At 57.8% G+C, this 22,651-nt stretch overlaps 2 protein-coding genes across 16 annotated transcripts in view; both read right to left on the minus strand.

Moving 5' to 3' along the window:
* Window positions 1-12: 12 nt before the first annotated feature.
* Window positions 13-5,283, minus strand: STOML2 (stomatin like 2). The gene is made up of 10 exons (XM_080371315.1): window positions 5,143-5,283; window positions 4,097-4,249; window positions 3,662-3,761; window positions 2,976-3,034; window positions 2,543-2,644; window positions 1,862-1,996; window positions 1,197-1,341; window positions 774-853; window positions 413-541; window positions 13-309 (listed from the first exon to the last, which is right to left on the minus strand). Exons 1-10 carry the CDS (start codon window positions 5,191-5,193, stop codon window positions 178-180), a joined length of 1,086 nt encoding a protein of 361 aa, XP_080227441.1. The 5' UTR covers window positions 5,194-5,283; the 3' UTR covers window positions 13-177.
* A 62-nt stretch (window positions 5,284-5,345) lies between these two features.
* Window positions 5,346-22,651, minus strand: part of ATOSB (atos homolog B) — a 42,035-nt gene continuing 24,729 nt past the window's right edge. For 8 of the 15 annotated variants that reach the window (XM_080371283.1, XM_080371295.1, XM_080371294.1 and 5 more), the window contains 8 exons: window positions 14,885-15,086; window positions 11,949-13,198; window positions 10,300-10,358; window positions 9,884-9,980; window positions 9,249-9,407; window positions 8,758-8,826; window positions 7,480-7,685; window positions 5,351-7,138 (listed from right to left, as the gene is read on the minus strand). In XM_080371283.1, the coding sequence (XP_080227409.1) occupies window positions 6,985-7,138; window positions 7,480-7,685; window positions 8,758-8,826; window positions 9,249-9,407; window positions 9,884-9,980; window positions 10,300-10,358; window positions 11,949-13,016 (1,812 nt within the window). In that variant the 5' untranslated portion in view covers window positions 13,017-13,198; window positions 14,885-15,086 and the 3' untranslated portion in view covers window positions 5,351-6,984. Of the gene's footprint in view, window positions 7,139-7,479; window positions 7,686-8,757; window positions 8,827-9,248; window positions 9,408-9,883; window positions 9,981-10,299; window positions 10,359-11,948; window positions 13,199-14,884; window positions 15,138-15,682; window positions 15,775-22,651 lie in introns of all 15 variants that reach the window. The other 7 variants (XM_080371296.1, XM_080371292.1, XM_080371289.1 and 4 more) reach the window with 4 other exon arrangements.

Below are 22,651 nucleotides of genomic sequence, written 5' to 3' on the forward strand. Positions count from 1 at the left end.
CAGCAAACATACTGCAGCTGCACCTGTACCATTTTATTACAGTTACAATCCAAATAAAAAATAAGGACCGAGGGAAGAAGAACCAGAACAAGAGCGTCTGACCAGGGAGGGCGGCAGGACAGGCCCAGGGCCTGCCGGGCTGCCAGCAGTCAAGGGCGCAGGATACTTCTGGCCCCATTAGCTGGGGCTGGCCTGTTCTCTCTTAAGCACGTCCGTGGTGGGAGGCTGGGGGTCCTCACAGGCTGGGGGCATCTCATCCTGAGTCTTCACAGCTTGCGGCTTGGTCAGTGTGGTGTAGATCCCCAGGGCCTGAAGGGAACAAGAGGCATGGGGGAGGAGAGGGCCAGGCCCCTCGGGGCTGCCACCTTCACCTCCCCCAGGCAAGAGACAGGGTCCCTGTGAGCACACTAACCTGCGCGACCATGTTGGTGACATCGCCGGTGTTGGCGGGCAGCAGGACAGTGTTGGAGTCTTTGGCAAGCTTGGAGAAGGCGCTCACGTACTGCTCAGCCACAGAGAGAGAGGCGGCAGCGCTGCCATGCTGGGGGGAGAGGGACGAGGTTCAGCAAGTCAGACACCACCAAGAACTCACCCGTGCCCCTAGCCCCACACCACCCCGGCTGGTCATGGCCCCCAGGACAGCAAAACTCTTCACTTGCTACTGCTGAAGATGCCAGGGAGCATCCAAGAGAAAGCCAGGTGCCACCCCAGCCATGGTTTCACCTCCCCCAGTGCCAGCGCTGAAGCTGTGGCTGTCCCAGGATATCGCTCACCTGCTGTGCCAGAGCAGCTGCCAGGAGCTGAATAGCCTCCGCCTTGGCTCTGGCCCTGACCAGCATCGCATTGGCTTCTCCTGCAACGAACCAAAGCAAAACGCACATCAGAACCTCGACAAAGCACTCAAAAGGAGCGAATCAAGACAATTTCAAGGAGAAAATCAAGACAAATTCATGCATGCAAAGCCTCCTTTTCCTTCAACACCTGCATGGCAATACTCCTGCCACACACCTCCTGCTGCACCGGGCTGTGGGGCAGCAACGCGAGCTGGAGCTCAGCCCGAGGGCCCCAGCAAGGAAGGATCAGTGTAGTTGAGGAAGCCTGGACCGCAGCGACGCGGTCTCTCCCTGGGGGCATCACCCCTCAATGTAGAGCTACGGATTTCCCCAGGCCCCACATGTTGTAGCCCAGGGCACTACCAGCAGCTTTGTTGATTTGTTCGGCCTTCTCAGCTTCTGATGCCAGGATCTGGGCCTGCTTCTGCCCCTCAGCTACATTGATAGCCGATTCCCGTGTTCCCTCTGACTCCAGCACTGTCGCCCGCTTCCGTCGCTCTGCCTCCACCTGCCAACACAGGTCAGACACCAGTTTACTATAGCCGTGCTGGGGAAATCCCACCCGCTGGGCAAAGCGCAGCGAGGACAGGCTCCTACATCCCGCTCTGGCAAGCATGGCTTAGCAAAGTATGAGAACACAGCATGATCCCCAGTGAGGGCTGGTTCTGCTCCCCACACTGCACAGTCCTCCATAGCCTGGTCCACACCTAACAGGACAGCCACTTCCCCCTCCTCCCCTTCCAGTCCTGAGATCTGGCACCTGGCTTTTCTCAGCGGGAGATCTTCAGCTCTGGGTCTTGCTTCCTACAGAGCCCAGTGTGAATTTTAAAGGGAGCTGGCAGGGCCCGTGTGTACCAGGCAGTGGCCACCACCACTGAAATAAGGATGGGAATTATTTATTCAATAGCTGTAGGTTTGCAGCCAAAGTGTCAATGGGCTTCCCTCACCACAGGAGGGATCAGCACTGCCAGCTCTGGACAGTTGACAACTTCCCTCTTGTTCCAGATTGTCATCCCAGAGAACCAAACCTGCATCTGCATGGATTCCTTCACACGTGGGGGTACATGGATGTCCTTGATCTCATAGCGCAGGCATCGGATGCCCCAGCAGTCTGAAGCCTGGTTGATGGCATCCACAATGTTGGCATTGAGGGACTCCCGCTCCTGGGAGGCACAAAAGGAATGGCAAAAAGCAAAGAAGAATAGCTTAGCGTGAGAAAGAGGTCAGGAGGGAAACAGACACATCCAATCACAGGCCAAGGCCAGTCAGAAAAACCCATCTCCAGAGGAACTAAGGCAGGATCAAGTGCTTTCCACATCTCTTCAGGGGGTTACTGTCTCCTAGAGGGAGCAGTGCCCCAAACTGAAATTGCTGGGATATAAACATCTGGTGTACATCTGGATACAAACATTGTCCAGGAATGCCAACTGCTTGTTTCTCCCAGCAAACACAGCACGAGGGCTACAGCCCTCCATGAACTGCGACAGCCAGGACATTCATCACTGTGCCTGAGCAGAGTCACCAACTCCAGAGAAACACAGCTGGACCAGCCGAGTCTCCAAGGATTCACCAACAGGTCAACTGTAACAGAAGCCAGAAGCCCTCTAACCAAAGGGCATTTTAGTGCTAAGTGTATCAGCCTGGCCGTGCAGATTGCCCCAAGGTTTCAAGAGACACTGGCAGCTCTGTGATACACCTCCCCAGCTCACCCGGAACACTCTGTCGAGGGAGAGTTTGCCAAGTTCAGATCTCATGGTGGTCTGGGCCAGCTGGGTCACTGCATACTCAGGATCTTCCACCCCATAGCTGGCCTAGAGAGCAGAAACAAAAAACAGAGTCAGTGGCAGTGCCAGGAGGAACCCTGAACAAGGCAGGATGGGCAAACATAGCGCTAAGATGAGAAACCTGCCAGATACCCCTGCCGAAGAACAGCAGAGTCCAGAGCCTTGGGAGGGGCTGGGGTGCTCAGCCCACCCACCTCACAGGGCATAGCAAGCTGGGCAGAGGCTGAATCACGTATCATCGGGCAAAGGGAGTCAGCAGAAGGCTGCCAGCTGAGCAGTGCAGCACACACAGACCATGCCGGGTGCAGCCACGAAGGCTGCAAATTTGGGCCAAGTGTCAGTGCAGCAGGGACAGTACCTTGTAGGCGTCCATAACCCGCAGATAAAGCACGCCATCAATCTGCAGGGTAACATTATCTGCAGGGAGAGAACATGTCATTACTACTGAAGCACCAAAGACAAAACATGGCAACTTCCCCTCCCACAACAGAGTAGGGCATGACCCTTTCCTTCCAGCGGCAGCGGCGTAGTACAGAAAAAGGATTGGCTGAAATGGATCTCCTCATCTAAAAGACTTTGTTAGCACAACCTTGACATTCCCTAGAAAACACTGTGTTTTGGTGTTTTAATATGCAAGTCTCAGATTTCTAGACCAAAACATTTCATACTGTAGTTATCTTCCTAAATTGAGACTGGGGGGATGGGGGGGTGGGGGGTGGCAGAACAAAAGCTTAGTGCTAGAATTGTAACAGAGCTGTCCATTAACCTGATCTGAAACCTTTTTTACAGAACAGAGGGGTTTTTGTGGCTCAACACAGGAAAACATCTGAAAAATTGACTCATGCCCAGGTGCATTCATCCCAGCAAGAAGAGGCAGCCGCAGCCCTGAGAGGAGAAATGGGATCTCCTGCTCACAGCAAAGCCCAGGTCCCCATGGACAGGGCTGAGTGGTCTGGGACATTTCCACTCACCCTCACGCTGTCCATTGCTTATCCCAGCCACAGCAGAACGAAAGGGAGACAGAACGCAGAAGCTGTTCCTTACCGAGGGTGACAGCTGACTGCTCTGGGACATTAATGACGATTTCTTTGAGACTCTGCACATAACGAATACGATCCAGGAGAGGGATGAGGAAGTTCAAACCCTGGGAAAAGGGCAGGATTAGATGCCTGAGCCCTCTGATCTAGGGTTTTCCTCCCAGAGACCTCAGTCGGACTAGAGGGACCTGTCTAAACAAAGCCCAAGTACGCTACATGCTACAAATGCCACAGGTAGAGCAAACATGCTTTACACGTTGGGGGAATTTAGGTTTCCCTGTGCTTTTAACACTCCACTGAGGAAAAAAGTCTACAGGCATTCAAAAAAATTGCAGTCTGGAAGAGTAAGCACGCGAACCCCCAAATCCTCATGCAAAGGACACGCCTCGCTATAGCTTGAGGAACCTGCTGAATCCAGAGGGGGAGAAAAGTGGCTTCTTACAGGCTCGAGGATTCGGTGGAACTTGCCCATCCTCTCCACCACCCAAGCCTCCTGCTGTGGCACAAAGAGCACCCCGATATTCACAGGTAGGCCAGAATTCAAGCGTCGTGGTGCCAAGGCCAGCCATGCTGAATGCTTCAGCTGCTGGGAGCGCTAAAGAAAGGAAAAGGAGCATGAGTGAGCCCAGCTGCTGGCACCATCTCTGCTCTCCCACCTGGGATCACTGCTTGCAGCCTCAATAAACCTGGGCACAAACCAGCTCTGATGCCCCCCAAAAACCCATGCTGTGCAGGGACACGGGCCATTCCCACAGGGATGTGACCTGGACGGCAGGACCAGTGTGAGTGTCGGAGCCTTCCCTGCAGATGCAGGGGAGCCTGTCCTTGTGCTGAAGGTTTCTCCATGTCTCCCCTTCTCCCACAACCCTACTAGGGCAGGTAGAAATATAGCCTCCTGGACACCATAAAGGAAAGGAAGGTTTGCACATGGTCCTTCTGCCCCACTCAGCCCCCCGTAACACGGTCAGACACCTTCTTCCCGTCCCTTCCCCCTCACACCACCCCACTTCGACAGTCCGTCCCTTCCCAGCTCTGGCCGCCTCCCGGCCCCCTCCAAGGACCTGTTTCCCTCCCGCACCCCTGCACTCTCCTCCCCACAGCCCTTCAGTCCCACAGCTCTCCTCAGCACGCCCCCTGCCCAGCTCTCCCCAGCTCCTCCCTAACCTCCCCCCGCACACCGCAACCCACTGCTCAGCCCTCCACGTCCACCCCTTCAACAACACTCCCCCCGCGTCCCATCAGCTCACCCCGCCGCTCCCGGCTCCTCCCGGTCCCCCAACACCCCCAGACACCCATTTATCCCCGGGCCTCCTCTGCGCCCTCCCCGCGCCCCCCTACCCTCACCGGCGCCCGTCTCCCCTCAGCCAGCTCCCCCACGGCCCCACCACCTCCGCCCCGCTCCCCTCAGCCCGGGATCCCCCCGGGTCCCCCCAGCCTCTTACAGCACCGCCTGCACCGGGCACCCCCCAAAGCCTCCCCCGACCCCACCTGCAGGAGGCTGAGGCCGGGCCCGGCTCGGAGCCCCGCCCGCGCCAGCATCGCTCCGCCCGGTGCCGGTGCCGCCGCCGCTACTACTCCTGCCCCGTCGACCCGGAAGACGTGGCGGGAGGCCCCGCCCCTTCCGGGGCGCCGCTCAGAGCCGCCCGTCCCGCCCCGGCGGCCGCTGCCCTTTGTTCCGCCCGCCCCCCGCAACGGCAGGGGTCAGCTTCCGTTTGTAAACGGGTTTTATTAAAGTCATTAAATTAAAAACAAGCACGAAAAGTACCGGTACAACCTGTCTGCCCACGCTGGGCCGCGGCGAGGAGGACCCGGGGCGGGCCCCCGGTGATGGGGGGCGAGGGAGACCCCGGGAGCCGGTGTCCTGTGTGTGTCGGCGGGGCCGGAGCCCCCCGAAGGCCCCGGGGTGGGGGGGGTGGGGGGTGCAGTTCGGCTCCGGCCGGCTCCCAGCCGTGGGTGCGGAGGGGAGGGCCGCGGATACGCGGTACGATCCAGCTACAACGGTGGACAGCCCTGGGAGCCCCCAGTCCTGGGGGTGCTGCCCACCGCGGGGGTCCCAGCCCCACACAGGCTGGCACACGGAGGTGTAGGAAGTGCCCCGCTCTTCCTCCCCGTTGCAGAGAGGGGCTGGGGTCCCCGCAGCCCAGCGGCGAGCGCAGGCTGGGGGCGATGCAGGCCGCGTATGGGCCTGGTTCCCCCAGCCCTTCTCCCCTCTCTGGCCCGCCCGCAGCTCGGCCCGCAGCTCTCCAGGCAGCAGCAGGGACAGGCCCTGTTCCAGCTTATCCCCAAACCTCCTCCCCAAGGCCTAACACAGCTCCCGCTTGATGTCCTCCATTGCTTTCTCCCTTCCCCGTGACTAAGCTAGGGCTCAGGCTCCTGCCCATCCTCTGGCACCTGGTCACGGTGCCAGGCTCCTGCCCAAAACCAGCTCCTGGAGACAGAAAAAGGCCCTGTATTTTTTGAAATGTCCATGTGGGCTCCAGAGGTTCCTGCCAGGAGGGCTGTCCCTATGCTGAGAAAGCCTCAGTCCCCCATGACCATGGTCCCCAGCCATGACTATTGCCGTGGATCATGGGGCTGAGAGACCCTTCCCTGCCAGCCACGGGCTTCCTGGGGCTGCAAGGACAAGTCCAGGCTTCCCCCAGCCTGCCTGAAGCAGGAGGGCTGGCCCCACGGAGCTGCTAAGCAGCAAGCCTCAGTCTGTCCTGGGGCTTTAAACACAGCCCCAGCCTGGGAGCTATGCCCTGGCCAAGCTGCACCCTGGCCCTACCCTCTCCTCCATGGGCCAAAATATCCCCATAACTCCAGTCTCTCACAGTAGCCATAGCCCTGCCCCAACGCAGGCAAGCCGAGCGCCACCAGGGGCCTCATCCAGCACTGAAAATAACAGAACACCACCTCCAAACCTCTGCACAAGCCTCCTCTGCGCTCCTAGCAACAATAAATACTAATAAATACAAACTTTTCTGCACTTCCTGCTCCCAGCCCTGGGACCAGTGTGGGTAGCCTCACCTGGAGCCTCTGGCCCAACTCTTCACTGCCACCCACCCACAGCTACAGCAGAGAAGCTGGTGCAGCTGGGAGCAGCAGTGGCAGAAGCTTTCGGCATGTCCTGGAGCGCCAGGGCTGCTCCTCAGCCCCTGCCCCTCCAGGTGAAGCCCCCTCAGTGATCCCAGCCCTGCTGCAGGGCACGGGCACGGTGTCTGTGCTGCTCAGGAGGAGCGGGGCATGTGGAGAGGGTGATACTTCAAGGCAGTGCTTGGTTTTGGCCCTTTTACTCTCTCCAAAGTGCTGGGCTGGAGGCTCCCTGGTGGACCTGGGGCTGCGAGAAGGTCAGGCCCGGGGTGAGTAGCAGGGGTTCCTCGGCATCTCCGTGAAGGATTTCAGTTCATACGGGATCCCCGAGTCGACCTCGATCGACTTGCGGGAGAAAAGCATCCGGATGTCATTGTGAAGGTAGATCTTCCCCGACTTGGAGCTGTGAAACCTGAGTGGAGACAAGAGCAGGGTGGAGGGACCTCAGGCTCCCAGACAAGGGCAGGACAGCCTTGGCAGGTGGCATAATCCCCTTGCCTAGTGTGCCCCTGGTCAAGGTGGCCATGCTCTGCTCCAGTTGCCTTCGGAGGGACAGAAGCCACTGCCCTTGTGCAGGGTGGCAGCTCCAACCTCCCTGAAGGAGCAGCTGGTCCCTGCTCCTCCCCAGGGTGAGGGGGCCAGGCTGACATCCCCCCGCCCGGGCCTCTGGGCTTGGGGGAAGGCAGGGGCACATAGGAAAGGAGTCCAGGGGTGATGCTGGCGCAGGTGTCCATCCCTCCTCGCACACCTTACCTTAGGTGCATAAGATAGCAAAGGACCCTGCGGGGTGGGCCAGCACCTGGTGGGTTGTGGGTGGCCACGACGGCCTGTTCCTCCTCCCCAACAGGCACCAGGAAAATGCGATGGCGTAGGAAGGTTATGTGGTTGGCTGGCATGTCCTCAAAGTCATATGTCACCAAGAACATCTTCACCACAGTCTTGTTGGGGTTAAATAAGGTCTAGGGAGCAGAGGGTTAGGAGGTGAGAATGGGAAGGGCACAGGAACAGATCCATAGGGCAGGTCTGGGGCACCTGGGGGCAGCAGCAGCAGGCCCAAGGACCCAGAAAGCCCCATACCAACCCCAAAGGGCTTAGCCTGAGGCCCACAGGTCACTCCTTTCCACCCACCTCCACTCCTGTGCTCCCACTCCACGGTATCCCATCCTCACTGCATGTGCACGTTCTCCTGCTGAGACCCCATCCCTTCTCATCCACCTCTCCATTCCTTGCATCTCCCATCACCTTGTCTCCCTGCCAGCACACTGGGGACCCCCTGCTCCCCTCCACTGTGCTGCCTTGGTGGCCACGTACCGTCTCTGCACAAGCTTTCTGCCTGCTGCCCTGACAAACAACATAGGACCATTTCTACCCCAGGGGGTTGTCCTGGTTTCAATTGGGATAGAGTTAATTTTTTTCTTAGTAGCTGGTACAGTGCTGTGTTTTGGATTTAGTGTGACAATGTTGGTAACACACTGATGTTTTAGTTGTGGCTAAGTGGCGCTTACTCTAAATCAGGGGCTTTTCAAGTTTCTCATGCTCTGCCAGTGAACAGGTGCACAAGAAGATGGGAGGGAGCAGAGCCAGGACAGCAGATCCAAACTAGTCAAACAGATATTCCATACCACAGAACATCATGTTCAGTATTTAAAGCCAGGGGAAGAAGAAGGTGGGGACAACATTCAGAATTGCGGCATCTGTCTTCCCAAGTAACCATTACACGTGATGGAGCCCTGCTCTCCTGGAGGTGGCTGAACACCTGCCTACCCATGGGAAGCGGTGAATGAATTCCTTGGTTTGCTTTGCTTGCATGCGCGTCTCTTGATTTACCTATTAAACTGTCTTTACCTCAGCCCACGAGTTTTCTCACTTTTACCCTTCCAATTCTCTCCCCGCTCCCACTGGGGAGGGGGGAGTGAGCAAATAGCTGCGTGGGGCTTAGCTGCTGGCAGGGGTTAAACCATGACAGGGGGAAAATGGAGCCCACCTGGCCCCCCTCCCCATGGAACTACTGGATGCCAGGGAACAACTTACCACTTGGATGGTTCCAGCTTTGGGGACACTGTAACCCTTCTTTCCCAAGGCCTCCAAGTCAATCACTCCCTGGGGCAAAAGAAACAGCATGTGAGAGAGGGTGAAAGCCCATGGAGAGCCCAGCTGGGACCAAACACGGGGCTGAGAGCCCCCCTCGCTAAGAACGCCTGGCACAAGGTGGCAGGAAGACACCCAGCTCAGTCCATCTCCAGAGCAGGGGATGAACAAGCAGCAACATAGAGGTGACAGCAAAGCAACAGCCATGAATTAGCTGAGCAGCAGACCACCCGTTTATATGCCTGCAAGGGTTTCCTCTTCTTTCCCTCTTTGCTTTTGTGTTAAATACTGTTCCCGGCACAGCTAGTGGTCTCCTCAGGTAGGTGGGCTTGAACCACACTCTCCAGAGAGGGGAAGACCCCCAGGATGCGTGGTGCCTGGGTACAGCCCTCACTTGCCTCCCTCATGGTCCCAGCCCTCCCTTGTCTGCATACCAGGAAAGGCGAGGGCATGCTGTGTTCGGAGATGTCGAAGTAGGTGACATCAACAGGCAGGGTGACGTGCTGGGGGCAGTAGGAGCCACTGGCACCAATCTCTGCTGTGAATCCCTCAATCCTCCCCGATGGTGCAAAGCACCCTTTCAAGATGGACTCCTGAGAGAGGAGCAAAATGTTAGGGACCTTCAACCACCAGTCCTACCCCTTGCCTCAAAGCTGCAGGTGAGATCACTCCCACCTCCACTGCAACCACATGTCTGCTTGCCCTCACATGTCCAGAGACCACCCATGACAGGCCCTGGCTGCTCACTCTGAGACAGACCCATCCTGAAGTGGTGGGCTAAAACCAGCCGTCTAACACAGAGAAGCTGCGAGAGCGGCTTGGCTCAGCCCCACAGCAGCCATCTCAGCAAGGTCCAGGGTCCCAGTGCATCACCCAAGGATCTGCTGGCTGAGCCATCCTGCTGGTGGATGGTGGCTATGTGACACAGCCACTGCAAGCCAGGCCCTTGGGGACAATCAGCTCAGCCCCACATCAGGGCTCCTGTCAGGTTCAGCTTCTCATGACTATCACTAGCCCAGCCTGCAGCCCCCAGGACCCACCTCCCGCCTTGGCAGGTGGGCACCATTACCTCAAAGTTGCCCAGCAGAGCATGGCTGACAGTGGTAGTGGCCCAAGGTGCTGCAGAGGACCTGGTGCCCCGCCAGAGCCTGCTCCGGAGATGTCGCCTTTGACAGAGGAGAGAATGTTGGGTGTCAGACTGGACAGCACACAGCCCTGGGCTGCCCATATCCCTGGGGAGGTGGATCCCTCTCCAGGTCCCCCATCCCTTTCTTTGGTGGAGGTTGAACCCACTTAACTAACCCCCAGGTGCAGAAGACACTTCCCCCTCACTGCCCCACAGCCTGGTGTCTTGGTGGAGGGGAGACAGCTGGGGCAGGGCAGTGAAGAGGATTAGACCCAACCTCCTGTGGGGCTGCAGGGTGCTGTGTTGGCTGGGCACCCTGAGCCACCATGCCCATCCCACAGGGCTGCCAGGACACTCACGATTTGAGATGCAGCCCACTCTTCAGCCTCCTCTCAACTGCACTGCAATCCGCAAAGCTCTGGAGGGGACACGAAATCAAGAACCATATTAGGGCAGCAACTAGGGACTGAGCACCCCTGGAAAGTACCATCACCCCTTGCTCTACCCCACAGACCCACGAAGGTCCCAGCAGATTGGACAGGCTCCCACCCATGGAAAGGCATCAGTAGCCTCTGCAGGGGCAGCCAGCATGAGGGCTGGTGGGGATATGGAGGTGCCCAAACCCCAGAGTGTCTCTGCTGGAGAGGAAGGTGTTGGTATCCAAGCTGAGGGTGCAGCATCAACCTCCCACCTTGCAAAGCAGGTCTTGGGACCAGCCCTAGTGACAAGACACCCCCTAAAAGGGCCATGTACCAACATCCTCTTGCACGTCCCAGGGAGTGGTAACACATACAATGGAGCTCCCTGACCAGCCCAGGAAAAATCCCGTCCCCTGGTGACTCATGCAAAATCCTCGGTAGTGCTGCCAGGCAGAGGGGTGTGCTGCTCACCCCTGCTCACAGCCAGGCTCCTACAGCTGTTGAATGGGAGGGTAAAGCCAGAGCCACACTGCAGCCTCCTTTTAAAGATGTCCCCTTTTCAGGGGTTTTCCCTTCTGGAAGCCACACAAAGGGCAGTAAAACACAAAGGGATGATGGAGCTGGCTGGCATGACCGGGCGGGAAAACCCGGGGAAGCTGCTGGAGGCTTCATTGTGCAAGGGCAGTGCTAGGGTAGCCAGGCTGGGGGACAGTCACCAAAAAGGGCACACAGGCAGGGATGGAGCTGTGCTCCATGGCCGGTGTGTCCCAGCTCCAAGCAGCAAGAAGCCAGGGTAGCTCTGCCATTGGTCCCTGCACCATGGGATGCCCCAGGGAAAGAGAGGAGTGTGCCAGCTCTGGCATGAGCCTGCTGCAGCCTCAGCAGGCAAGGCATGGTGAAGGCAGGGAGCTGGTCAGGAGAGGCAAGTAAGCAGGGAGGAATCACAGGCAGCTCCTGAACTGCCAGGGTGGTTGCAAACCTCAAGAGTCTACCCCATTTCTGGGAGCCTGTGGCACCCTGGGGACATGCCACAGGCACCTCAGAACTGCAGAAAAGCCAGTGACATCTCTGCACAGAGCACTGGGGCTCCCACTACTTGGCCAGAGCATGGCCAGCTCTGCTTCCTGCCACCAAGCCCTTGCCCTGATGGACATCACGGCCAGGGACCCAAGCCATTCCACACCTCTGCCTTCCTCCCCACCAGGCAGGCAGAGGCCATCTGCTCTTCCCAAGCCTGCTGGTAAGTCTGACTCAACATGCAGCTGCTAGACACCGAGCGTGGCCCCTCACCATGTGTCCAGCTCTCGCTGTCATACGGAGGTTGTGTCCTGTCTGAGCAAGGCTCTCCAGGCTAAAGAGCCGGTTGCAAGCAGAGGGTCCAGTGACTACAAGGTGTCAAGAGCTGGTGACAACCTACGGACCATGTGTCCCAGGGCTGGCTGTCAGCTGCTGCCCTGTTCACACCAGTGCTGTGGCACAGAGACCGGACAGGGCATGCTGCCATGACAGACCACATTGCCCACGAGGACAGCCCTAACCTCTGGGTGTCCCCAGGCCATTCCCAGCCTCCACCTGCAAGCAACACTCACCTGGGCCTTGGGAAGCAGGTGATTCCAGAAAGGGGCCCCCTTGGCATCAGTGCTGCGGCAGGCCGTGGCTGCCATGTGGCATGGCAGAACCCTCTTCTTTCTTGCCCATGGGGACAGGCTCTCGTCCTCAGAGTCAGTCACAACGTCACCAGCGGGCAGCAGCTTCCTTTTGGCCTTGCAGCTGCTGCTGCTGCTGAGCTGGCTGCTCCCACAGGGCATCTTCTCCAGGGAGCTGAGGTTGCCGGGCTTGGGGCTGGGTGCTGTCTGCGAAGCTGGAGGCTCCCTGCACCCATTGGACACTACTGGCTGCTCCTCTTCTCCACTAGCCCTGCTGTTGTGAGCTGGGCTGCTCCCCGGCTTCTCCTTCCCATCAGAGCCCAACCGGGCTGTTTGTGCAATACTGTGCAAATCAAGATGAAGTAAGTTGTGGCCACTTGCCTGCTCCCCATTTTCTCCGTAGTCTGGGTGCTGATCCCCCAATGAGACAGGGCAACTGTCTCTCATGTGCAAAGTACTGCAAGAAATGTGCTGAGGCCAGGAGGAGGAGGAGACATCCTGCAACTTGTCTTCTCTGCTAGCTTTGGGGCTGTGGCTAGGGCTGCCCTCACACCGGTGCTCCACCACTCTCAGCCCACTGTGGGAGAAGTGCTGGGCAGAGCCATACAGGGATAGCTCCTCCACCAGCAGACCATCCTCGAAGGTATCATCATCATCCAGGGAAGCCTGCCCAGGACCTCCATCACACTTGCTGTCAGCTCCCCTGCCACCCCAGTGAGTTCGTTTGGGATCTCTCCCCCTCTCCAGAGTTCGCTGCTCAGGGTAACTCCTCTTTGCCGCCCGGCTGCCTGCCCGCTGCTCCATGCTTTCAGAGGAGCTGGAGAGATGGGAGAAGATGGAGACCTGGTAAACCTTCTGGCGCTTGATCTCTGTCTTGTAGCCCATGAGGATGCTGTGGTGGGCGCAGTGCTGTGAGGAAGGCTCCAAGGGTGCCTCTCCACTGGGCTGGGACAGGCTGGAGTCCGTGCTGCGCTCCGGGGGCAGGGATGTCTCTGCGTGGATGTGCCTCATGGAGCCTTACTTGCCTGGACTCCAAGCAGAGCCGGAGTCAGAACAGCCCATGCAACAGTGGACAAGGGAAACTGTAAAGTGCCACAGGTCAGGGTGTGAGGACACGGGGTGGGAGTGGGACCCGGCCTCACTCAGGATGTCTGGGTGAGCTCTCCACTACAGGGTGCGATGCAGCACAGCATCTGGAAAGAAAAAGCAGGAGAACAGAGATTAGCCCTGGATCCTCGTAATTGTCCAGGCTTTTGGCTGCAAGGGGCCTGCCAGGATGCAGGCAGCTGCCTGTACAGTGCCACTCAGACCTCCCTCACGGGAAGAGGAACCAGGCTGGTGTGGCTCTCGGGGGAACCCTGTGGTGACACCCACATGCGGGATCAGCACTTCCCTCCCAGCCTGGGCACGGAGAGGAGTCTCCAGCTGGGCCAGAGACTACTGGGGACAAGTCTGGACAAGTGCAGAAAAGGAGACCTGCCCTCTGCCAGGGACGTGATGTGCTTGCGCTGTTCTGGAGCACAGGAGTCAGGCAAGTCAGACCAGTCGCAGGGGCTCAGGACTGTAATCACCCCTTTAGGCAACAGCAACAAGATCTCCCAGCAGTTGCCAAGAAGATCTGTCCCAGCCACATGCACTGAACGAGGCAGGGCTGGTGCCCTGTGCTGCCAGCCTCATGGCAGGGACAGGACCCTGACCCATCACAGCTACCTCTGCCAGCTTGGACCATGGACCTCCACCACCTCAGTTAGCACCTGGGTGGTACCAGAGGCTGCAGAGCCCACCATGGGCTCCTGTACCATCTGCCCTGAGGGCCTGACCACGTCTATGCTGCATGGCACCTCACTTAGGTTTTTTCAGCCCAGTTTGAGAGCTGTGGGAATCCTGACCTTGAATTTTTCTGGCATGACAAATACTGAAATGGCTGCAAGAGCTCAGAAGATGCAGGAGAAGTCACCAGCAAACCAAGAAGCTCCAGAGCCTGACAAATGTGCCCATGCTTGGGCAGCTCTGCCCTTTGCCTGTACCTGCAGCTCTGCATGCTCTTGCACAGAAAAGGCTTAGGGGCAGATGAGCAATAGGGGAATTGGTTCTCCAAGTGGGTCAAGGCTATCCGGACAGAGAGGCTGCATGTGGTATTTTGACGTCACTATGATGAGGACAGGAAAGTGGTAGACTGGGTGGTTGAGCCCAGGGATTTTGTTTAAAAGAAGCAATGAAAGGTATTAACCATGCACCAGGACATGCTGAGCACCAACTAGCTGGAAATCAGCTTTGCAGAAAAGGCCCTGGAGGTCCTGGTGGAAACCAAGTTGACCATAAGCCAGCAAATGTGCCCTTGCCACAAAGGATGACAGTGTCCTGGGCTGCATTAGGCACCGTATTGGCAGCAGGTTGAAGGAGGTGATCCTTCCTCTCTGCTCAGCACTGGTGAGGCCACACCTGAGGGCCACGAAGGTAATTAAGGGACCAGAGCATCTCTCTTATGAGAAAAGGCTGGAAAGCTGGAACTGTTCAGTATGGAGAAAAGAAGGCTCAGGGGGATCTTATCAATGCACATAAATACCAGAAGGGAGGGTGCCAAGAAGATGGAGCCAGGCTCTTTCCAGTGGTGTCTAGTGACAGGACAAGAGGCAATGGGCACAAACAGGAGGTTCTGTCTGAACATCAGGAAACTTTTTTTTTTTTTACCGTGAGAGTGACTGAGCACTGGAACAGGTTACCTAAAGAGGTTGTCTCTGTCCTTGGGGATATTCAAAAGCTGTCTGGACATGGTCCTGGGCAATGGCTCTGGGTGGCCCTGCTTGATGACCTCCAACCTCAACCTCTCTGCATAATCTACCACAATGCAGCCTGTCCTGGCTGCCCTCTGCACTCACCCCTCTGCAGCAGAACTCCACTTTGCTCCGGATTAACTTCCCTGTCCCTCAGCAGGCGGTCGTTGGCACAACTAGCTGAAGACACCTGCCAGCCAGGCACCCCCCAGAAGCGACGTGGCTGCCGTGGAATGGCTCCGACCATCACGGTGTGCCCCCGAACCTCTGCACCGTCCTCTACAGCTCTTCGGTTTCCTCAGTGGCTCTGAGGGGAAGGAAAGTAGTAGAGGCAGGGCTGGAGTGATTCAGATGCTTTCTAGAAGAAGGACAGGAGGGTACTGCCTGTGTGGGGTCACACAGGCAGAGCAGACAGCATTGAGGCTCCGCCTCTCCCAACCTCCCAAACCCAAAGGGCACATACATCTCGGCCACCTCAGGCAACGCTATCACCTTGATTTCCATTTAAACCACAAACACTTTAAGCTATGCTGTGAACTTTCATACCTGGCTTGTATTTTATAACCTTTTTGCATGCCTTCCTGTATGAAACCCTTGCATATGAACAGAACCCCATTTCTTTCTGGTGACCATTTCATGCCTTGCTTTCCATGACACTGCAGATCACCAGCAGCCTCCAGTTAGCTGCTGGTCTCATGTCCACCTCCTGCCCCTTTCACCCACAGCACAAGACACTTTCCAGCCCTATGCCAAGGAGAAGAGCTTGCAATTGTTTTCTTCCAATAAGAGATGCCTGGCAGGGAAGACAGAAACCAGGAGCCTGACAGCCCTGAGCCATAATGTCCCCCCTACCAGCTTCCCCCAGCCCAAAGACAGCAGTCCTTTCGTGTGCACAGCGCTCACCTGCTCAGATATGTCCTGATGCACAATAGAGATTTACAGATGCAACACAGCTCTTCTGTGGTCACAATCTACCAGCACCACAGCCTCAAAGTCTGGAAGAGGGCAAGGAGGAGCATCAGCTCAGGCAGCAGCTGGTGGTGCGGCACCTTCACAGTGGGCAGGAGCCCTTGGGCGCCTACACCCTCAGCCCCCCTGTGGCAGGGGCAGCCCATGAGCTTTACTGGCCCAGGAACCTCCAGGTGAAGGAGGAAACACTACCCATCACTAGGGACCATGACCTCCCCGTGCAGCCCTCAGCCAAGGGCTCACTACAGCAGCTGTCTGGAAGGAAACCACCATCTGTCCCGCTGGGCATCCCCACCCAGCAGCAAGCACTGCCCTGAAGGCTGGGAACAACAGGGCCAGGCAGATGAACAAAATCCCTGCAGGGATGCGCAGAAGCACTGAACACCCAAGTGCACCCCCTTTCTGGCACCCTGGTTCAGCAAGTTCTGCATCCCATTGTGTTTCAGGTGGGAAGCCAGCTTCAGCAGGTCACTCACTGTGCTTGCTGCCTGACCTTGCCTACCACAGGAAACAAGTTGTGCTTTCATCACATTTCCAGTAAGACTTGTAACAAACAGGCAGTCACAGCCAGTCACCAAGACTCAGCCAGCCCAGAAGCCACCACCAGCAGTGCCGGGAAAGGCCACTGCCAGTGACCAGCCACCAGCCAGAACAGAGACACAATACACCAATGCCCAAGGAGCACTTCCAGCAGGACAAATCAATATCACAGCATAACAAACCTCTGGTCAAGCTCTTTGTAAAGATCAGCTCCGCCTGGTACCCCACATGGGGCCTGTACCAAGGCAGGTAGAAAAGCAAATAAATGTCCACAGCTGTGGGCAGATGCTGAGCTAGTAACACACTGTGCTCTCCCTGCCTGGAAGGTTGCTGCTTCCCTCCTCCATCCCTGGAGGAGATTTGTACCACAACTTGTGTGGCACAGTCAACCACCAGGAAGCAACGTCAGCAACCAGCAGCAAAAGTCAGCATGGTGTGGTGAAAGCCACATCCCTCCTATGCGTGTCCATGCCAGGACAAATAGGCAGTCTCACCTGCATCCTTTCTTTCTGTTTTCCACGTCCCTCTGCAGTCACAGCCCTTTGCTCCCCAGCAGAAGCTGCCTTTCAGGAGAATGGGTCCATCACAAGAGGCTGACACTACAAATCCATCCCAGCTGAGACCTCAACACCAGTCACCAGGTGATGCCAGCACTGCACACGCCTAAGTACAAGGGGCTGCACCACATTTTGCCAGACCGAACACTGTCAGTTGAAGCATTGTGCTAGGAAATGCCAGGATTCCACAGCCCATTGCAAACGCATCTCTTGGCTGTTTGGCTCTGCCTCCCAGGGCAGTTCCTCCCTGTGAGAGCTCAGCCTCTCACAGCTCCCAGCGGGAGCCCACTGCCACCCTGTGCAGCAAGAGACCAACACAGGGACAAGGGACTCCTGCACTCTAAGCAGGGATGGGGAAACAGCAGGGGGTCACCTCTCCCTTCACCTGCCCTTGAGCCAGGCATCTCCAGAGCCCTACTTCTGGCCACCTGGATGGGTCCAGGTCCTCACCAGCTCAGCTGGGCAGCAGAGGTGCCATCCCCTGGATGCAGCACATGGAGTGGATTGGGGGCTCCATGTGCCCAGACCGAGGGTTTGGCCCCTCCTAAGCCCAAGTGAAGGTGATTTTGCCAGTGTTTCCGCTTGTGCTGTTGCTCTGACTCCTAAGACAGGACTCGAAGGGCCTTGCCGGTTGGAGGAAGCCCAGCCAGAACTCCTCCTGCTCTCTGTCCTGCTCCTGCCAAGCTCCCAGCCCCCCCCCCCCCCCCCGCCCTCAATGCTCAGAGGACAGGGGGGGGCCTGTGCTTTTGCCAGCATTTCCCAGCACCTGAGTGCAGAGCTATGCCAGGCACAGCTTTCCTCTCTTCACCCTGCCCATCATGGTCTGGCTTCAACAGCCAAGAACAACCAGATCCAAAGGACCTGCAGGGAGGGACCGTGTCCCAGGCACTGGGGCAAAGACACCGCACTCCCCAGGGACACTGAGCCACCAGACCCTGATAGAGGATGACACAGCCAGGCCTGTAGCAGGTCAGGGACTTGGCTTACCTGCTGGTTTCATTCCTATTAGCACATCCAGGGGCAACCCAGGATTAACAAACCATGATCTCAGTCTAGTGGCAACAGAGCAGGGTGGCGGGTGAGGAAGGGTGCCTGGCTGGGCAATGCAGCAGCTGCACCGCATACCGGGCTGCAGCCTGCAGAAGGAACTGTTGCTGCTTTAACTGCACTGTAGTAGTCAGAAAGAAAGTGGGATAGGTGGGGGGACAGCTCTGCCAGCTGGGGTGGCGGGGGCATCTGTTGCAGGGCAGGATCAGCAGAGCCTTTGGACAAGGGAGTCTGGCAGTGCTGGCAGTGCAGCGCTGGTGCAAGGGAGAGAGCAAGAGCTGTGCCTGAAGGGGCCACGCTTACCCACTGGGGATACATGTGGCTCCGCAGAGCAGCACTGCCACTGGGTCAAGGGGACACACAGCCAGTGCACAAGAGGCTTTGGTCTGGGCATTGCTGCCTAGGGCAGAATGCCATGCTTGGGGCCTGGCAGGGCCAAGATGCATCCTTGCACCCTTTAAACCACAAAAAAACCCAATCCAACCCCAAAGAGGCTTTTGCTGCCTGCCTTCTTCCCTCCTGCTCCCTCTCCTGGGAAGTACTAAAGAGACCTTCACAGCCTCACTGGGGATGAAGCAGGAGCCACACAGCTAGGAAGAAGAGGGGCTGTCATTACAAGAGGGCAAATAATCATCCTTGGTAGGACCAGAGCACAAGGCAAGAGAAGCAGCAACATAAACTGCTGGAAACAGACTGCCTGGAGGATAAATCACAGCTCCACTGGTCCTATATGAACCCAAGGAGAAGGAAGGAAATCTAACCAGTGCAAGTGCAAGCCTGTGCCAAGGAGCTTCTGGGTTAAGAGCAGAGCTTGAGAAACACCAACAGGCAGTAAGTTTCCATCACAACCCTGAAGGACAGCAACATTAGCAGCAATGCTGCCATCAGACAAGGGTTTCTCCACAGGGCATATTACCATTAGGAGAGAGAGGCTGGGGATCTCCTCCAGCACCATCCACTGGAGAAGTGGGAATCCTGGAGAGAAGCTGGTTAGAGAGATGCTAGAGGAGAAAATTGTGCCTGCAGGGAAAGACAACCAGCGTGGATGTGGCTCTGGTACTCCCCTACAATTTAGGCTTGGGGGGAAAGGAGCTTACACATGGTGGAAACAAGGGAGAGGGAGGGAGGCGGGGTGCAGAGGGAGGAAACATCCTTGCCCCACTGCAAGGGCAACTGCTGCTCTCGGGGGTCAGGAGGCCTCCTACTGTGCCAGATTTATGCAGCCGCAGAGCCTTGCTATGTGACGGCCCCTGTGCTGATAACAGGGAGGAAGCCCCAGCCCAGAGGGGAAGGATGGGGCAAGAGGCAGTGCCCACGTTAGGAGCACAAGCTCCTAGGAAACACCAGAGACAGCTTCGACAGAGACAGACCCGACACCCTGCTCTGCCCCCCAGCACCCATGTTCATGAGGTACTGCTGCTGCTGCACTTGTCCCATCCCGTGGGAGGGGGCACTGATGGGATGCAGAAGCCCCTGGGGACAGACCAGCCCTCTCCGCAGGGCACCCTGCCGGGGCTCCAGGCTGCAGCAGGTGCCTGAGGAGCTATGGTCTGCCCAGCAGCGTGTGGTGCCTCCCCAGACCCACACACAGGTGCCACAGGGACTGAGCCCTTCTGCTCAGCCAAGCCAGGATAACACAATGAAACCTCTCCCACGAGCTCAGGGAGCCAGAGCAGAGCTCCCAGCCCAGGGGCTTACCCCTGCTTCTTCTGATGCCCCGTGTCCTGGCGTGGATCGCCTCCACACACACCTTGTCCGGGTGCCTTGTGTGCAGGCAGCGACGCTGACAATAGCCTGCAGCTGGGAAGGGGGGCTTTCAGGGTCTGCAGGCAGATTCTGCTATGCAACGGCCACCTGTGTACAGCTTTCCCCCACGTCCAATCCCCCCCCCCCCCACACCCCACCAGCCTCCCCTCCATGCACGGCTGCCCCTCTCCCCAGGAAAGCGCAGTCAAAGAATGACAAGCAGCTTAAAATCCGGCAGGACAATCAGGCAGCTCTCCAAAGCCAGCAGCACCCCCTGCCCACCCAGCACCAGCAGGCTCAAACCTCAGCGACACAGCCCACGGCCGCCCAGCTCCAGCATTCGACCGGGAGCCCAGGAAACCTGCAGCAGGCAGGGCAGGGAAATCCCATGCAGCAGCCGCTCACGGGGAGGACAGCCCAGGTTGAGGACAGACCTTTGTCTCTGCCTGCCTGTCTCGCTCGCTCGCTGCCGGAGGAAGAAAAGGGGGGCGGTGGGGGACAGCGAGCAAAGATAACACCCCTAGGAGGGATGTCACAGCCACGTTAATCACTTGGAATTCCAGCCAGCACAGACCCGGGCGCCGCAAATATGGGCAGCAAATGGAGATGCTCAAAGCTCTGAAATAATTGGATCCTTTCACAAGAGCCGAGCCCAGAATCCAGCACAGGAATTCAATCCCCGCTGGAAGTCGAGAGATCAAATACAAGGAGAGGCAGGCGCAGCACAAGCAATCCTCAGCCACCGCCGTATCCGGCTCTGCAGCCCCTGGTGCTGCTCTAATCTCAGGTGCCTTCTCAGCAGGAGCAAGGGCGAGGGAGGACCACGGCAGAGAGCCCAAGCCCCCAGTGCAGCCGAGCTGAGGACTGGCCCCTTCCCATCCAACTTACTCCACTTGTGGCAAGGTGCAGAAACGCTGTCAGTGCAAAAGAGGGTTTTGCAGAGGAAACCAGCGGCCTCCAAGCCTTGCTCAGCCGGAGGAACAGCCCACGGAAAGGAGACCCCTGAAGCTGCTAGCTGGCCTCCGCAGCCTTGCGAGGGAGATGCCCGGCCCGGCAGGCTTGCCAGCCCACATCACATTCCCAGTGAGACGCACACACGGCACATGTAGGCTCCTGCTCGGCGCCTCAACGGCAATGAAAAGGCACAGAGGCTTCTGCCAGAAAACAAAGAGGCAGCGGCAGAGCTGGGGGTGGGGAAAACTCTCCGCTGCCCAAGAGGATCCCTGCAGAGGCATCAGGATGCTGCTGGGCTCCACCGCAGCTATGCAGCCCCACAAGCCCCGGTGGCACCCTCTTGCCCGGCACAGGGACTCGGAAGGTGGGCCAGCCCCACTTCCCTCCCTCCCCGAGGCAGCACCGGGTGGGAAGTGCTGGAGGACGCAAGCCAGGCCCAGGACAACAGCTGGCCACAAGTGGAAAATTCCTCCGGGCTGGCTCCACTTCATAAAAAGCTGTGTCTCTTCACCTCGGGGTAGCTGCTGCGCACCACTGCTCCCGGGGGGAAGGCACAGCCGGCTGGGCGCCCGCAAGCCCCACTGCCAGGGCCGTCCGTGGAGCCCACTGGTGCTGGCCTTGCAGCGGCACGGCAGCCTTGGCAGTCACCCCGGGGTGACAAAGATAGTGCCTGCAGTGAAAGCAAGCCCCTGGCCACCCAGGCACAGGGACGTGTTGGCCAGCTCCCCTTCAGTCCTGACCCTCTCCAGGGGCTGTGGCCTGAGGGACAGAGACCTCAGCCACCAGGTGACCATGCAGACCGGCTGCTTCACTCCAGACCTTGGTGCCAACTGCAACTGATGGAAAATTTTCCACCGTTGAAGATTACAAAGTCACGTGCCTGTGCAGCCAGTCACAGGGTGGCCGCGAGAAGGCAAATGGGTCCTGGCAGAGGGGCAGGGATCACTTCTGCTCTGTGCTTGCATGACGCCTGGGGTCTCCAGCCATGACCAGGGCACCAACACAGTGCCAAGTTTCAAGTTCAGGAAGGACGTTTATTCAAGGGAGGCATACCCCAGGTCCAAGCAGGACTAGACCCTCACTGTACTAAGTGATGCACCAATGTTAGCATTAACAGTCCTTTTTACCTGATGTCCCAAGAAGAGGAATGATGCCCTGGGGTTGGCGTCTGCATCAGAAGCCCTGCAAACCCTATCTTGACCCATTTAACTCAACCCCAATGGAAAGGCAGTAGCTTACTGGTAACCCCCATTCCATCAGCTCCCTGTCCCAGGCTATGTGCTATGGGAAGTGTGATCTAACCATGCGGCGTGGACAGCCCAGCCCACTCTCCATCACTATGAGCCAGGTACGGAAACATGAGCCTCTGACAGGGAGCTCTGGCAGTGGGGTGATGCTTTGCAAGCCCGGAGAAGACAGCACAGCAACCAACAGGTGACAGGAGCCCTTTTGCTCTGTTGTCTCCTCTCTTCTCCCTCCAGTCACCATCACATACAACCACAGTCATCCACAGCCCCACCTTCCCTCCTTACCAAGCCAGTTCCTTCTGCACCCTGATGCCTTGTAGCCGTCCACACCGCCTGATCGCAGATGCACAATACTTCACCTTCCCCACAACCTTCACATGGCAGCTGGCCTCTGCATCCCCACAAGTGTGCTCCTGTTGGCTGCCACCCCAACCCCATCCTCCACCACCACCACCAGATCCTGCCTTGCATGTCCTCAGTGTCCCCAGCTCTTTACCTGGGCTATGTTGCCTCTCGATTGCTGCAGCTCATACCATAACTCACCCCAGTCTCCCCTCATCCCTGACTGCCACACACCTACAACGCTGTCAGCCCAAGCCTCCTCGCACATACTCCACTGATGAGTCCCTGACAGCCATCTGGGAGGGCCACAGCAATGTCACCTTTCCCTACCACAGGCATCAAAGCTACGCATGGGAAGAGGGAGCGGTGGGGAGGGCAGCAAGGATTGTGCACGCTGCATTTACTCCATGGGAACTGCCCGTCTCCACCGCAACTCTTGCGATACACTTCCTCTTACCGCAAGAGCCCTC

This window comes from Falco punctatus (genome assembly GCF_963210335.1).
Source record: "Falco punctatus genome assembly, chromosome: Z".
NCBI lineage: Eukaryota > Metazoa > Chordata > Aves > Falconiformes > Falconidae > Falco > Falco punctatus.

Bases quoted from the DNA above. Each gene is read 5' to 3' on its own strand.
- STOML2 (XM_080371315.1), bottom strand. From the start codon at position 5,193: ATGCTGGCGCGGGCGGGGCTCCGAGCCGGGCCCGGCCTCAGCCTCCTG. The intron at 3,762-4,096 runs GTAAGAAGCCAC...CCCTTTTCCCAG, and splicing joins TCCACCGAATCCTCGAGCCT to GGTTTGAACTTCCTCATCCC. The intron at 1,342-1,861 runs GTTTGGTTCTCT...CTGTGTTGGCAG, and splicing joins AGGAATCCATGCAGATGCAG to GTGGAGGCAGAGCGACGGAA.